The sequence below is a fragment of the Nannobrachium achirus genome, assembly GCF_963921795.1.
Source record: "Nannobrachium achirus genome assembly, chromosome: 19".
NCBI classification, from domain to species: Eukaryota; Metazoa; Chordata; class Actinopteri; order Myctophiformes; family Myctophidae; genus Nannobrachium; species Nannobrachium achirus.
In genome coordinates, this window is record NC_137826.1 from 44,773,592 (window position 1) to 44,791,115 (window position 17,524).

The window sequence follows — 17,524 nt, forward strand, 5'->3', positions numbered from 1 at the left end:
ATCGGATAAAGAAAGGTCATTGATTGTACAAATACTCATTAAAGGGTTAAGCTAGAATCTATTGGAAGACACGACCCTCCTGTTGTTTGCATTTAGACTTATTGGATTGAAGACTGGATCTTTGAAGATTGGACTGTTTTCCTGGTTGACGTTCATAGATTGAGCCGTTATCACGGACACAATAATAGTGTTAGTTCAGGTGTTAATTTATATTATAATCATAATGTTAATCTTATTATAATTATAATATAATAACACTTATATTAGAAATGATTATAATATAATTGACACTTAAATATTACATCACCACTGCACATTAAAGTTTAAAATGTCCCTTCTTGCAAATGTTTTTTGTTAAATGTTCGTTTATGGATTTTGTTTCTCTCTAAGTTTCTCTAAATTTGGTATTCCATAAAGGGTCTGGATTGTAGCTTTAAGAAAATTAGGCGCCCTGATCATGTCTGCTAAAAAAAGGCCTTGGTGTGAAAAATGGAGTGGTGTTTTTTTTTGGGAGGAGAGATACTGCAGCAGTATTTTATGCAGAGGCCATGTTATCGATTTAGGTTTTAGTGAGGCTGGAGTGAGAAGTATTGAGTGAGTGGGAGTAGTTCCCCCGTGGGCCTGCATGTGAGTGAGTCCAGCAGAACTCTGAATTCATCACCAGCAACAATCCTTTGTTTGACCAGTAAATTCTCACCATTATTTTTACTTCATACACTGTAAAATAATGACCGTAGTTCTCACACTTTCAAGATTTAAAAATATATATCGTCGTTGTCGGGTGGAAACCTGGTATGTCCAAAACTCTTCGTTTTGCATTTATCATTTTAAAAATGATTTAAACTAGCGAAAACAGCCGATCTACAAGCACACAACGCCTCGCGGTGCGAGGCGTTGTGTGCTTGTAGATCGGCTGTTTTCACTACTTTTGTGCGACAGCCTTTTATGATGAAGCAGGGCTTTACCTTGTGAAAAAACGTACAAATTTGAAACTTGGAGATACGAGGTTTCTGCCCGACAGTGACGATATATATATTTTACATTTATTGACTCTCAGAGTTACAAATTAAAGAAGGTGTAAGTGATATTTTTTAAGTATTGCATATTCCTATATTAAATAGATTTGGTATCCTGACCTGAAAATGTATTTTCTGATTAGTACAGCGTTAAAGAGACAGGGAGACCCCCTGTTTCTGAACAAACTATATAGCAATGATTACTATTAGAATATACCCTAGTAATGCTTGAAACAAAAACATCATTTCAAATGTAACCGAACAGACCCGTAAGGGAGCATGAGGTTATATTTATACACTCTCTGAGTGTATAAAAAGTAAATAAAAACATTACAGCAGATTTCCTGTGTAGTAACACTAGAGCACTATAGCATAACATCTAAAACGTTATAAATGTGTTCATAGTAGGATATATAGCTCATGTGCGGCCAATGTCTCTGCTTATACAGTAAGTCTTTCGTTATACTTTATATTTATAGTGTGTACATTCCCCTTCCTACTCACACACAGCAAAATCCAGAGTGTTAATTATCTCCGGAAGGGTATAGAGGGACTACTTTGACACACCTAGCGTTCAATTAGCACCCAGGTTTGGCTTGGCTCCGTGGTTTTGGTCTGTAGTATCACAGCGTTCTGCTCTAGTACTGTATTTATATGGAAGTGTGAGCAGATAAGATTAATGTAAATTGCTCTCAGGGGAGCTGCCTGATGTTAGATGTTTTAGTCTGTGTCTGCTAGCAGATTCTTTCGCCTCTTAAACCCGTCTTTAGAAAACGGCTCAGTGAATGCTTAAAGAGTTGAGGAGAGACCTGCGGGGAGGAAGAAGGGCTCACTTACTTACTGTCTGGCACACATAAGAATGTTTGTTTGTTTATCTGTTTCCCCCCCTTTAAACCAAACCAAACCAAGCTTTGTTAGTGCCTGCAGCCAGTGAAGGGTCATCTACAGTCTACTGCAGTCTTAACTGAGCAACATCATTTCGTCGTTGTAGGGTGGAAACCTCGTATCTCCAAGTTTCAAATTTGTACGTTCTTTCGCAAAGTAAAGCCCTGCTTCATCATACAAGGCCGTCGCACAAAAGTAGTGAAAACGGCAGATCTACAAGCACACAACGCCTCGCGGTGCAAGGCGTTGTGTGCTTGTAGATCTGCCGTAGTAGTAGTTTAAATCATTTTTAAAATGATAAATGCAAAAGGAACGGTTTTGGACATACAAGGTTTTCACCCGACAACGTCGATTTGCTTACTTTGTGTTTTCTGCTTAGTGCTCAGGAACCTTTATTTATTTATTTAGTTCTAGTTTAATGCTGCCAAAAGCCTTATGGCTTTTTATGCCTTATCTGGTCTTAACAAAATGTCTTAACAGAATGTCTACGGCTCATGCAAGAGGCAGCCCCTCCCCACAGGGGATATAAATAACTGTATTAATCCCACAGGGGTAATTCCCTTTCAGATTCACCCAGTGAACAGCTGCTCAGGTGGCCACATAATAGCCCCTTTTCCACTGACATGGCCCAACACCACACCACTCCACACCGCCCACTTGTGAATGTGGTACTAAAAAGTATCCAATCCAGAGTAGGTCTTAGGTAGGCCAAACATGCCCACACACTTCATTTGCTGACTTTTCATTTAGACCACCAGGATATAGTTGTAATACATGATAATAGATTATATTGTGTTATAATCACTGTTATAATCTATAGTGTATTATAATGATCATAGTAATATATTAATACTTTATATTGTATTATAAGCACAATTATAATCCATTATAGTGCATTATAATTAGGATAGTTGTAATACAAATATATATTGTGTTATATTCACAGTTAAAGGGACAATTTGTTTCTTACCAATAGGGGTACTTTTGTGTAATGGAAAATGTAGATATGTTTATGTGGTGTGGTGTAGTGTGGTGTAGTGTGGTGCTAAAGCTGCAGTCGAAAAGGGGCTTTTGAGCGCTCGGGAGGGAGGGAGCAGCTAGGGGTTAGGGTTAGGGTCTTGCTCATGGACTCCGCGCCTCGACACATAGCCAAGCTGGGAATGTAATGTTCATTACAATAAGGATTCCCGATTCAAGCTTTTAACACAAAACGGGGGTGTATGGTACAGTAAGACATGGCCTTTTTAAGACAAAACTAAACTTGTCTGACTGTAAAAGACCAAGGAATTGTGAGCCCTGTCAGATGAACGCGGGTCTTTGTCCTTGGCAGAACTTGGCCCAGAGAATAAAAGAGCTTGGCAATGAAATCGCTTTGATCTTTATCTGTTCCGACATCATTGTTTTTACAAGATCACAAAATCACAAGCCCTCGTTGCTGCGTCATTAAGCTTCAATGTAGCGTGCTGATTAACCGGCTTCCCATTGGCCCGGCTTAGACGTGCCGTGCGTTTGAATTCCGCTGGAATTTACCGCCTTCATCATCATTTGAGATATGAGAAGACAGATGTTCGCTAAAGCCAGCTGGCGCTGTAGTCAGACTAATTCATATTAATGAACTGCGAGTTATTGTCCAAGCCCTGTCTCTGTTTATGATGGCATGTTTATAATACCTTATAGAAAAGTAATGTGTAAGTAATTTCAGTCAAAACTGTGACACATTATATACAAGCATGACGAAGGAGACTGGGGCTCTGTGATTTAAAGCTGAACTGCGTAACTTTAAAGCTGAACTGCGTAACTTTTATGTCCCATATACCCTCAGTTTGAAACCGGTGTCTCCTGAACTAGACAACACATTTCATGCTGCTAACACATTTCATGCTGCTTGGCCTGGGGAGAGCTTATGAGCTGCAGGCAGTACTACTTGTCGGCCAGTAGGTGTCCTACCAGACACCAGGGTCTACTAACCCATTGGAGGAGTAGAGTCCAGAGCCTTGTATAGAGAGTTCTGACAAACCAGGGTCAGAAACAGCGCCAGTCACGTACGCCGGAAATGTCACTTTTTCCCCTCATAGACTCCAATGCATTCTGTAAACTTCTGGTTCAGAGCTTTGTCATTATTCGCCAATAGATGTTTATTTAGAAGACCTGGCCCCAAGAAATGAACGGAGATGACGCAACTCTCCAATAGAGGGCTCTGGGAGAGACCACCTCCAACCACTGCAGATGTACTTCCTTGGAACGCATCCTTGTCACTCAATATTTTAACCACTTTAACCATTATTTTATGCTTTAACTATTAGAAAATAGCAGCTATACAAGCACTGAGTGCCACGCTGCGAGCTTGTAGATGTGCAAATCTTTTGATATATTTTTTTATTCTCTTTTGGTTGAACATACTATATGAGGGATATTGCATTTCTTTTTTAAACCTAAGGCTATAGTAGCATTTCCACCAGTGGTCCATGAGGAATGCATGGATGAACTCCATAAAAGGCTAAAAGTCAGAGTTAAGGTAATTGAGTGAGCTGTTGATGGTTTCTAAGAATGGAGGCTGGAAGGAATGTGTTTTCATTGCTGTGTAAAAAAGAGATCTTAGTGGTTTTCCACCAGTTTATGGGCCTTAATGCCGTAATGCTCTCTGTACTGTTAGAGTATAGTGATGAAAGTGTTTACTCAAGTACTAAGTAACAATCTCTACAACTTAATTACATAAACCAATTACATGTAGGTGCAGGATAAAAGAACCAACCATTAAACGATCTCCCCGGCACAAGGGTGTAAATGTCTCAAATCTGGTAAATGGTGCATTTATATACTGTAGTGCCTTTATCCAAGGCGCTCTACATAAATGTAGATTGTGCATCACATTCACACACACATTCATATGTTGGCGGAGGAAACCATGCAAGGAACCAGCCTGCTCACTGGGAGCAATTAGGGGTTCAGTGTCTTGCTCAAGGACACTTCGACACTGACTTTGGGGGAACCCGGAATCGTGTTCTCATGCGGCCGCTCTACCTCCTGAGCCACTGCCTCCAGTTGTTGTTTGGTGAGTGTTCTTGGTGCATGGTGGAGTCTCAACAGTCAGCAGCGCTGGCAAACAAATTGCACTCTAATCGAACCGCATTTTTGTGGTTCATTTCTCAATGTAAGAGTAGGGACAATGGAAGAGTAGGGAGACCACGCTAACGCTGTGCTATTCTCATAGACCAAAATTCCACTCTCCGACTTTAGTAAACAATAGAAAGAAATGCAGTATGCTACTAGTGTTCCATGCAGGGTTCAAAATAGCTTGAGAACCACTGCTCTAGTCTAGCCTACCCCATCACTCAACCTATCAAACCCCTGGTGCTTGGGGATTGGGGTCCTGCGGCTTAGGACTGGGACCATTGAGGAAAAAGAACCGTGATGAATTCATTCGTTGTGATTGCTTGTGTGTCACAGACAGACAGTATACAGTAGCTTCTGCTGCTGCTACTGATGATGATGATGATGATGATGATGATGATGATGATGATGATGATGATGGTTTTGGTGCTGCTGCTGGTTTAGGTGGTGGTGGTCAGTGTTGCCAGATGAGAGAAATAAGCAACCGCAGGTCTATGAAAACAAGACCAACAGAAGCTACTAGGCCACATGAGCACTGTAAACCTATATACAGTACTGTATGCATCAGCTATTTGAAAATATGCTATTTTCCACTTTTTAAAAGGGAGGGCAGGTTGTGATGCTGTGCTGTGCTGTGCTGTGCTGTGCTGTGCTGTGCTGTGCTGTGCTGTGCTGTGCTGTGCTGGGGTCATATGGGCTCTGACAGCTGGTGAGGCACAGATTAGGGACGGGCTTGATGGGGCGGAGGGTGATGGACACCTGGAGACAGGGAGGAGACAGGCTGTTTATAGGACCCGCACACACACACACACACACACACACACACACACACACACACACACACACACACACACACACACACACACACACACATTATATATGTATATCGTTGTTGTCGGGCAGAAACATCTTATCTCAGGTTTTGTGTTTTTAGGTAAATGATCTCCCTACTTGTCTTGATCACTCTACAGCCTCACACTAAAGCATCAAGAGTCTTTTTTACACATGAAGACACAATGCTTCGGTGCTGTTATTGTGCACAAACATTAACCCATGAACATGTAACATGTACAGAATAATGTACACTGTATAGCAGTTGAAGTGATGAATGGTTTTAATACCATCTGAGCTGAGAGACTCAGTTTTATCACATTATTACATTATAATTAGTAATGCATTAATGCCTTCATCAACGTCACAGCTGGTGAAGGTGGGGCTGATTTTAATGATTTTGTTTCAATTATCAGATAATTAATGTTTGTCATTCAAATATGCAAAATAGCTTGTGAGTAAGCTGTCAAATATTATAGTTATAGTTGCAGTGGAGTAACTAGAAAGTCCTACAGATTGGGGGGGGGGGGGGGCTGTCAGCAGGGAGTGTTGGGCGTGAGGAGTGGGGGCTCCTCACTGGCAGGAGAGTCAGTAGGATACAACAACAGTGACAACGCAGAACTTTGTGTGGGTAGGATTGAATTTGTATAATGACTAAACTGGAATTTTACCTATACTACAGTATGTGGGTGGATTCTGCCAATGATATTCAATGGGAATGGGGCGGTTTTGTTGCCATTTAGTTCACCCCAAAATGACTTTTTTTCTATCAATTATTACCCCATGGAGACATGTTGTTGTCGCATTCGTATGCCAATAATTTGATTATAATACATTTACCCCCATTGATTCCGGATGGAGACCCAAATGCATTTGGGTCATTTGGGTCCCCATCCAGAATCAGTGGGCCTACAAAGAGTCTCCTCTCCTCAAATGATTGGCTTAGGAATGCGACAAAAACAAAATAATTACATTGAACTCAAGTCTCCATGGGGTGGATAATCGATAGAGGGAAAAAAAGCATTTTGGGGCTTCAAGTACAGTACTTGAGTAAATGTACTTACCGGTAGTTATTATACACCACTGCCTTCCTCCTGGCTTTGTATCCAGTGACTCTGCTACTAGTAGTAGCTGGAGGAGGAGAGAGCAGGGTACAGCTGTTAGATGGATGCCACGCCGGTGATTCAGCCCTGCACATTTAGACAGCGTCTTCGTCCAGTGCAGAAGACAACACAACCATCATGGTGCAGCTGCTGCTCGGGGCAGGGCAGGGCGGGGTGGGGTAGGGTGGGCTGCTCCCGAATTATCTGCAGCTCATAGTTTGGATGTGTGTCACAAAAGAAGGTCGCGCTCTGCCTCTGCCTCTGCCGTGTTCCCCAGTAGAGGTTGAATGTAGAGAGAGTGTGGTTCGATCCAGAGTCCTCCTCTAAGACCGGTAGAGTTGCCTTCTGTTTGTGTTTAGCATAATTATTCACTGTTGATTTGTTGGGTGTGTTTGTATGTTTTTGGGGGAGTTGCTGGCATCCATGATACTGCTTATAAATGAACATCCATCATCTACAGACAAAGACAGGGCAACCACTAGAAGTGTATCCTGATATAGACTTCTGTATAAAAAAAAAACGATCATATCTGAACTTTTGGGTTAGCTGATAAGTGCGTTCTTATTTCAGTGTGTCTGTGTCAATAAAAGGCAGCCTCTGCACACTCAAAGCTATGCAAACATTGATTGCAAGCTTTTTGTTCATAGACCTTCAGTCTTCAGCTTATCTGCAATCTGTGTATTGACCACGTTCACCCCATAGCGTCCCTGTATTTTTGGCAAGTCAATATACAGTAGATGAAAATGCTTATAACGCACATTGCAGTTGTTAGGGCAGTGTACTTTATTGTTTTACAATGAGCTAAATACACTGGAGCAAGAGCACATAACAGTAAATAAAGCTTTATGAGCCCCAGCCCCACAAAGAACATGACGGGGAACAGAACCACCAGGTCTTTGTTTCAGGCTATAATAAGCCCTGATGATGAGCTGATCCATCATTGGTCAGCTCCGTAGAGAGGGGGCGTGGCCGGAGACATCTGTCCACTAAGTGGACCATATTGTGCCGACAGCTGCTGTAGAGAGGAAAGACCCCGTAGTGGACACAGTCTGAACTCTGAATCCTCTCCACGTCAACGGGAAAGGAGCAACGTTATACCCTGTATGTACAGCACAGTGTGCTTGTATTATTATAGGCTACTTGTGAGGGCCAGATGTACCCCATAAATAAGGTACAATTTGAGGAATCAACATTGTGAAAAAGACTACAGAGCTAAGGTTGCAATAGAGAAAAGATTCAGGTTGGGGTTTATATAAGGCATTTGTAAATTAGGTTTAGGGTTTGGAGTTGGGGTTATGGTTCGGGCTAGTCTTGAACTTAGACTTTGGGTTAAAAGTGGTGCAAAAACAGGGGCACAGATGACCTATTGGTCAAGGCACTGTAGGCACATGAGGCCCTAATGCAGCCTGGCGGCCAGCAAGCCACAGGTTCGATTCCTGAGCCTGACAGCCTTTGCTGCGTGTCACTCCCCACCTCTCTCCCCGTTCATGTCACTCTACACTGCATGTGCTATCCAAATAGAGGCAGAAAGGCCCAAACAATCTCTTAAAAATTGTACAACACTTGTGTGTGTGTGTGTGAGGAGAAGCAGCGCTTAGCTTTTAGGCGTGCTAACGTGCCAAGTGTAACACATAACTGACCTAGAAAGCTTGCTGGACAACAAACGGGTGCCACCCTGCTAAACTGGAGGTGTCAATTTGACCCAGTTCACCTTCACGGTTCAATGGACACTCTGGAGTGGGCAGTGTAGAGAGTCCTTTTGACCCGTGTTTAGCAGCGGTGGAAAGTATCTAAGTACATTTACATTTACTTTATACTTCTACTCCACTACATCTCAGAGGCAAATGTTGTACTTTTTAGTCCACTCCAAGTATTTACAAACATACATAAGCAATTTAAACTGTAGTTTTAGTAGAGGCTGTAAGATGGCATTTGCATTCTTTGTGCCTAAGTACAGGCTACAGCAGATGTTCTATATACAATTATTAATCATTATATTATATACAACAGCACTGGTTCAATGTTGTATGCACTGTGGCCTGACTCCATTCCATACACACAGTTATGTGTAACCGTTCACCACGGTCTAATACATGGGTAATATCACTTCTTAAATTAGTCCATAATCAGCATGTCTGATCCAATTAATTTAAATGTATCATAATGAAGAAGCAGAAAACAGCCTCTAGCGGTTCCTGCAGGCTCCTTGGCTGCTGTGTTTCCATGTCTTTTCATGTCTCATGTTAATATTGATATTATCTTAGCATTTTAGTCTGCTACACACAGCAATAACTGAGTGAGGCTTGAATGGGTCGCATGCACGTGCGCATGCACGGGCACACTAGTGACTGACTACTACACCTAGTACATGGACATTGTATTTATTTTCTGTGCTTTAGTGGTTGATTATTTATCGTTAAGGTTAGTTTTAGTCCTGTTTTTATTGTTTCATTGCTCACTATATCCGTGAACTTAATACATTTCACTGCATTTTAGAAGTGCTACTTTAAAAAGAATATAGTATGTGACAAATAAAGGTTGATTGAGTGAACTGAGTGGGATCCAAGTAGGCTCTTATAGGTCTGTAACATTTTAGCGGGTGCAACTGGAACCAAATGGGCCCAGAAGGCTCAGAGTTAAATTCACTCTAAGGATTTTACAGTGTAATGTTGTCTGAACTTGACTTTTATATCTGATGACGTTATCATAGATTAAGTTTTGTTTGTTTGTGCGTTCCCCAGGTGACCTGCCTGCAGGACTTCTTCGGAGAGGATGACGTCTTCATCGCCTGCGGCCCGGAAAAGTTCCGCTACGCCCAGGACGACTTCTCTCTGGATGACAACGGTAAGACAGATACACTAGTCTCGAAGACCACCGCCTTACAATACAGTGTCTAATGGACTCACATATTCGTATTAATACTAGTAAGACGCCTCAGGGCGACAAGCGACCTCGAGGTCTGGCCACTGGCCAGTGATGTATATCGGACCATGTTACCCATACATGGAGATCCCTGGTACCCATATATGGAGAGCTAAAACATGATTACTCAGTTATTCGTTATGTGAAAGTCCTATGATGTCTATGACATCTGATGCCCATACATATATGGAGATAAGCGCATCTGTCTGTAGAACCAGCCACACAGATATGGGTCTTGGCCATATATGGATTCTGGTAGTGCGGTATGTGGCTGATGTGGCCTCCATAATATGGGCATTCCCATATGAAGTCCTGTTAGATGTGGGCTAAATATTGATGACAACAGGGGACTCCATGTATGGGCATTAAAGGGATTCTGTTAGTGTGACATCACAGTGATGTCAGAGCATGATGTCAGAGCGGCAAACCCATAGACTGTAAAAAAGTGTTTACACGTCTAGACGTACAGACGGAATCAGCATGCGCTAAGACTGGAGACACACCTTAGTTGTTCTCTAAACACACCAGGGGTCCCTGAGGGGGTTGCAGGGCTAAATGACAGCTACAGTAAATAATTGATAGCAAGGAGACCTGTCAGGGGTCCATTTGGTCCCTTTACAGGTCTGAAACGCTCAGGGTTAAATAACCACATTTACAGTTTACAGTAGATTTTTGGTCAAAGAGATTTAAAAAAAATCAATTTAAAAATACATATTATCAACTGGGGGCCCATGACCTAATGCAAATCAAACTGGGGCCCTTGAAATTGTTATTTTGATAATACAATCAATACATATTCTTTTTATACTATACAATATGCATCCTAATGCCATGCAATATAAGTTATTCCGCTACATTTGGCAGAAGGGTTGCCGGGCAACAACACAGAGACACAGAAACACACACACACACACACACACACACACACACACACACACACACACACACACACACACACACACACACACACACACACACACAGACGCAGTGGAAAGAAAGCATGCATACTGTACTGTACTGTACAGACTGGGCTTATTATTGTTACAGCAGCATACAGCATGCATCTGGATAGATCAGCATTAATAAGATCTCTATGCACAGCGGCCACTACGCATCGGAAAGAAAACGGGTTTCTTCCATTGTTACCAATGATTCTAATGAAGGCTCTAGTCTGTTCCATTCAGGTCAAACAGAGTCAGGGTGCAGATAATATTCCATGGTCTCAAAGGCCCCTTTCAGTTATTTTTTTCCCGTCTAATACTGTACCAGTTCAGAGTGTTTTCACTGAAAATGAATTGGTTCAGAGCCCTAAAATTATTGGTTCAGAGCTGAAACAAAAAAATCCACCGTTACAGTGAAAGCAGCATTGTTCCAATAATCTAGAACGGAACAAGTTCTAGAAGAAATGTTTGGTGGAAAAGGTGCCAAAGTGTGGTGGTCCAGGTACCCTCATGGTTCCTTACATTTCTTTGTAGAACCGTTGATCCAACCAATATGCCCATATTGGGAATATAGTCCTACTGATGCCATCAGGGATCTCCATATATGGTCATAAAAGGGACAATCAGTGTAATTGGTAAGACCAGTGTAAAGGCCAGAGTCTTTCCAATATGGCCGCTGTGGGCATAAAGCCTATTGTACTGTGTTGATTTATGTTAGCTCTCCTCTTTGTGGCGTTCTGAAGCAGTTGGTCTGGTGCAGTAATACTGATGTAATGCGGACACAGCTGTGTGTTTAATGTTTATAGAACGTTTTTACAACAGCGTTGAACGCGGCCTTTGTTTTTTTGTTTGCAATCAGTTCAAAGTGTGATCAAATATTCAGATTAGGAAGTCAGATTGTGTGTGGCTTTAGTGGCTGGCCGGCAGCCGGTTGCTGGTGGAACACTGTCGTAATATGCGGTGACAGTTTTGGACACATGAGGTTTGTTTCCACCCGACAGACTATATGGGAAAGAGAGAGAGACACTGTGAAGCCTGAGAGAGAGAGAGAGAGAGAGAGAGAGGGGGGGGGGGGACTGACACAAGGCCTGCACCAGACTGGGGGGGGGGGGGGGGGGGGACTGACACAAGGCCTGCACCAGACTTCACTGGCAGAAACCTTGTATCTTCAAGTTTAAAATGTTTAAGTTTCTTTTTCGTAAAGTAAACCCCTGCATCATCATACAAGACTGTCACACAAAAATAGTGAAAATAGCAGATCTACAGTGCTTGTAGATCGGCTATTTTCACTAGTTTAAATCATTTTTAAAATGGTAAATACAAAACAAAGGGTTTTGGACATAAAAGGTTTCCACCCGACAACGACGATTTGTGGTATGGGCCAGAGAGAGAGAGAGACAGACAGAGAGAGAGAGAGACAGAGACAGAGACAGAGAGACAGAGAGAGAAAAGAGAGAGGTAGAGGCAGCTTAAAGGAGATTATATCAGGACAGGGAGAGGGTCTGAGGGAGAGAGCGGTGTCTTATCTGCAGTGAAGCTGCAGGCGAGAAGAGCAACCATTAATCTAGGTGCTGATAGGTTTAGGTCAGCTCAGTGTAGAGCACTGCGGTACCAGCCCTTATTGTACATGGAAAGACAATCCAGTGTTCATTCATTCATCTGCTCAATGTTCAGAATCAGAATGTAGAAACGGTATGCATGTAAATCTCTCCTGTATTTGTATGATTTAAACAACACTTAAGGATTTTAGCACTTCATGCTAAAGTCAGCATTTGTTCTATGCTAAAAAAAAATATCCCACGATTTTTTTAACCCATTTTTCACCCTGTGCCAATTGCCTAAGCTGTAATCCTTCAGTGCATGAGTAGTGAGCAGGCCGCTTCTTATCACCTGACAGGGGGGAGCTTCCCAGGTTGGACGTAGCGTGTGGAAGGAACGTGTTATTCCAACCAGTTCCTTTCCCCTCCATCAGGCGCCCCGGCTAAAGCGGATGTGACGCCTCCTCCCCACTTCCGTTTCGTCTTTACAGTCGCGCACATTTATCCTAATATAAATCAAAATCATCTAAGCATATATAGCTTGCAGAAATGGAAATGGAAAAATCTATTTAAAATATACGGATTTCAGGAGGTGTAGTTTCAGACTCTATGCATTCAGAGATTGTGGAATAGTTTCCTGGCTAGACTAATTTACCGGGGTCCCCCAGGGCTCCCTACTAGGCCTGCTCCTTTTCCCTTGCCCTCTACTTCAGTTGCGACGCGCTGAGACCTTTTAGCTAAATGTTGGGTGAATGTTCACCCCCGACCATGAAGGGACGCTATGGCTAAACACCAAAACCCTGTTAGAAACATATCTGTTGATGGTGTTACCACGGCCTCCTGTGGTTTCAACAACAGCTGAAAAACAGGGCCAACAATCGATTTCCCCCTCCCTCCCCTTTCTAAACCTATCCTCTCATCAAAGGGAACAACACAAGATGATGACAGTAGTAGGTCAGCAATGCAGCCCATATAAAGAACTAGGTCTGTCTTACACAATGGCTACACCTGGAGAAAAAAAAGCACCTCTGTAATGCTACACTCCTACACTCCAAGAAACGTATTTTTTTATTTTTTTACTGAGCTTCCTCTCGCCTTGCATCCCCCCACTGCTCTGCGCCGCTCCGCGTTGCACCTCCAGCATCTCATGAATAAGAATGGCCTTCATAGCTCACTGATTTGCCATGCGGTGACTATATACCGGTATATATACTGATTTATACCTCTTCTCCTGTCTCCACACACATCTTGAATTCTGGGTCTTGGCAGCAGGACAAGAAGAGATGCCACATGGTGTCATAATGATCAAACTCTGCCTTTTTTTTGTGTGTCGGGTCCCACCGTAGCCTCGCTGCCAGAAGGCACTGATGCTAAATTAGTTCACGGTGGGGTCCCGTAATAGACAAGATCAGCTGAGGTCAATGTCAAACCCGACTGGCATTGCATGAGATTGTATAAGAGTATATAGAGCTGTCACTGCAGTTATTACACCATGAGCTGGCTCTGTGTGGGGCTTGTCTTTCCCTCCCATGCACACACATTAGATTATTATTTTACCTTCCAATATAACACAGGTCACTCCTGTTCATGTCCAATTGAATAGTCCTGCAGTGTAATTCAATGGACAGCAGCGCAGGGATATGGCACTGCAAATACCGAATCTATTTAGGCACTCCATTCCGTTCCGTTATATGGCCTCCCATGCTGAAAAGAAAAACCTTGATGAAGAATATTGGATGATAACGAGATGTCAGATAACAGTCCTGTAGTTCTGGTTAATTATGGTTTGAACGGAATGTCAGGAAAAATAAATGGCATTAGAATTCATCCCAGATTCTATAAATGTCTTCTAAACTGTTTTCTGAAAAACCCATGTTTCTATATCAGTGGTTCTCAAACTTTTTAAAATCAAGGACCCCCGGAATTATATATATTTTGGCTGCGGACCTCCATCCCCAAATACTTTCCCCCCAGAAGCAAAGATTTGAGATAAAAATGTTCACTTAAAAAAAATATAATATATATATTCAAAGATTTGCACACATTTTCAGGATTTTTCAAAAATAGCTGCACTGTGAGCTTGTAGATCTGCTATTTTTGAATATCCAAAGTATAAAATAATGGTTAATAAGTGGTTAGAATCTAAAGTGACAGCGATGTTCTCCAGATCTTAAAAGGTGCCTTCATTCAAAGCTCTGTGGGCGAGGCTGCCAGCCTGCATCACATTCACACCCTATGGAGGAGGAGGAGGAAGCCATGCCACGCAGCAGCCTGGTCACCAGGGAGCAGCAGCTGTAGGGCTCAGGTGATCTGCTCAAGGACACTCTGACACTGACCCAGGGGTCCAACCGGCAACACTCAGATACCCACGCTCTCCTCCACCGCCGCCCACAGACAGACAGACAGACAGATGGTTCTATAGATATAGAGGGTATTAGGGCATTCACCAAATATTAGAATATTCGAATATCAAAGTCACTATTCGATGTTGTTCACCAAAGTCGAATTTTATTTTTTATTGTTTTCTCTTAAAAAAAGAAGAAAAAAAAAATAGGCTGTGACCCTCAAAATAAACATATTTGAACTGGGGACCCCCACCCTGACAAGCACTTGGAATGTAGGTATTACATTTAATGTGACTCGGTTCCGCAGATAAATATTGTGAAAATAGCATGTAGATCGGCTATTTTCACACCTCTTGCTTACTTCATATTTGACAGTTTGGCCAGTCCTGTCGAATATTCGAATACTTTGAGGTCGAATAATTCGAATACTAAAAATCACTATTCGTGAATGCAATGCAAGTGAATGGCAAATCGAGTGTCAAAGTGAGTTTAACGTCATTTAACGTTGTTTAATGCAATCAGATAGGACTTTTCTGTTTGGATGTATGGGCTGTCAAGGCCAGAAAGTAGTTTTTTTTTTTTGCCACTCAGTAAGCGTTCCCGCATAACCTCCGGGAATGATGATGTCACGTGCAAACCCTCTATTGTTCTCACATAAAATGGCTGTGTCTTCGTGTGCGTGAGCACTGTGTGTGTGTGTGTGTGTGTGTGTGTGTGAGTGAGTGTGTGTGTGCACATGTGTGCTTGCGTGTGTGTTTCCATTGAGGCAAAGAAGAGCAACGTCTGATCTCATTTACTCAGCGATGTGGATGGATAAAAATGCAGATGGACTCCAGGCGGCGGTGTGTGTGTGTGTGTGTGTGTGTGTGTGTGTGTGTGTGTGTGTGTGTGTGTGTGTGTGTGTGTGTGTGTGTGTGTGTGTGTGTGTGTGTGTGTGTGTGTGTGTGTGTGTGTGTGTGTGTGTGTGTGTGTGTGTGTGTGTGTGTGTGTGTGTGTGTGTGTGTGTGTGTGTGTGTGTCACTCTGGGGTTCAGCAGAGTGGCTGGTGACCACCAGCTCTACACAGCAACACTGCAGGGCAACACAACCCTGATGTCTGATGGGCGACCGGCACCGTGTGAAGGTTACGAACAGGAGAGGGAGAGAGAGAGAGAGACGGGGGGGAGAGAGAGACAGGGAGAGAGAAGAAAGACACAACGAGCACGATGGATCCCACGAGATGGAGGGAGGACAGAGAATATAATTAGCATCAACGGAGGAGGAGAGGAGAGGAGAGGAGAGGAGAGGAGAGGAGAGGAGAGGAGAGGAGAGGAGAGGAGAGACTCCAGAGAACGAGGGTAGAGAGCGTTTTAATGATCGTTTCCAGAGGAAAAGACAAAAAGATGGAGGGGGGGGGGGCGTGTTGGGGAAGAAGGGAGGACAGGCAGGGAGAGCAAGAGAAGAAATAGAGAGAGAGAGAGAGAGAGAGAGAGAGAGAAGGGGAGAGCAAATGGAGGGGAGGAGTAGAGATGTCTGGAATCTGTCTGTTCTGATTAATATACAGTGAACCCAGAATGCACTGCATGCATCTCTACTGTACTGTACACAATGTACACTCTCAGGTGGTCCTTGGGGGGTGGGGGGGGGGGGGGTTCCAGGGGGTCCCCAGAAAGAGTAGTTAATACAGCATTACAATTACTTTAACCGCGTTATCCATGTTTTAAAAGATTGCAGATATCGTCGTTGTCGTGTGGAAACCCTGTATGTCCAAAGCCATCCTTTCATTGTTTTTATTTTTTCACTATTTAAAATAGTGAAAATAGCTGATCTACAAGCACACAACGCCTTGCGATGTGCTTGTAGATCTGCTATTTTCACTACTTTTGTGCGACAATTGCGAGCCAGAACGTCTGCTATTTTAGAAAAATCTTGAAAGTGAGTAATTGTTCTTTTCTTTTTTATACAAATCTTCTCTTCTGCGGGGTCCCTGGCACAATAAAAAACAAATGGAGATCCGCGCTCTGCGGCCAAATATATATACATTTTTGGGGGTCGTTAGCAGAATTGTTTTTCAGATGGGGGTCCTTAGCCGTTTGAGAACTAGTGCTGTACACGATGTACACAAAGGTCCTGTCACTGCGTGCTGATTGAAGAATGTATTAGAAGTTTGCATAGGTAAAGTTTCATGACCGTACAGTTCACTGGTACAAGGTCAACTAAAAGGATCGACACCTCAAAAAAGCTTTTGAGCTTGTATCAGTCGGGGTCCTTTTTTAACTCATATGAACATTGAATGACACACTGACACGCTCACGCGAATGTTACACACAACACAACACAACACAACACAACACAACACAACACAAGACGACACATCACGTCTGAGGTCCCTGGACAGCATGTCAGACTGTCTGAGTACTGTCTGCTTTTATCATGTCTTTCTGTCTGATTCCCCCCCGATCTCTCTCTCTCTCTCTCTCTCTCTCTCTCTGTGCTCTCAAGGAATCAAAGCACAGTAAAGAATAGAATATGAAAGCATTTTGCACCAATCTCTTGTGAATACCCATACTGTAGTAGAACATAATAACGGTAAACATTTTAATATTATGTAAATAATATAATACACACTACAATGCGCTCTAATATGATATGCACAGCACACCGCAGTGACCGCACACTCCATTGTTCAAAATATTACACGATGGATCAACTTACATCACCGCTTGAAGCATTGAAGTAAGTCAGTACATTGTGTACATTTCCATAAATTGGCGTGCAGTCATTTCTTTTATGTATTTTCCACTCCATACTGTTGGATAGCCTACTTTCTTGCCTTGACCAGCTCCTCCCCTTA

General features: G+C 42.7%; 1 protein-coding gene across 2 annotated transcripts in view; it reads left to right on the top strand.

Annotated features, from left to right (window-relative positions):
- Positions 1–17,524, top strand: part of LOC308304476 (neuronal migration protein doublecortin-like) — a gene marked incomplete at both ends in the record, with an annotated part of 49,049 nt that overhangs the window by 22,664 nt on the left and 8,861 nt on the right. Inside the window, one exon of one of the 2 annotated variants that reach the window (XM_080749078.1) lies at positions 9,688–9,835. In XM_080749078.1, coding sequence (XP_080605204.1) covers positions 9,688–9,835 — 148 coding nt within the window. The remainder of the gene's footprint in view (positions 1–9,687; positions 9,836–17,524) is intronic. The other variant, XM_080749079.1, reaches the window with a different exon arrangement.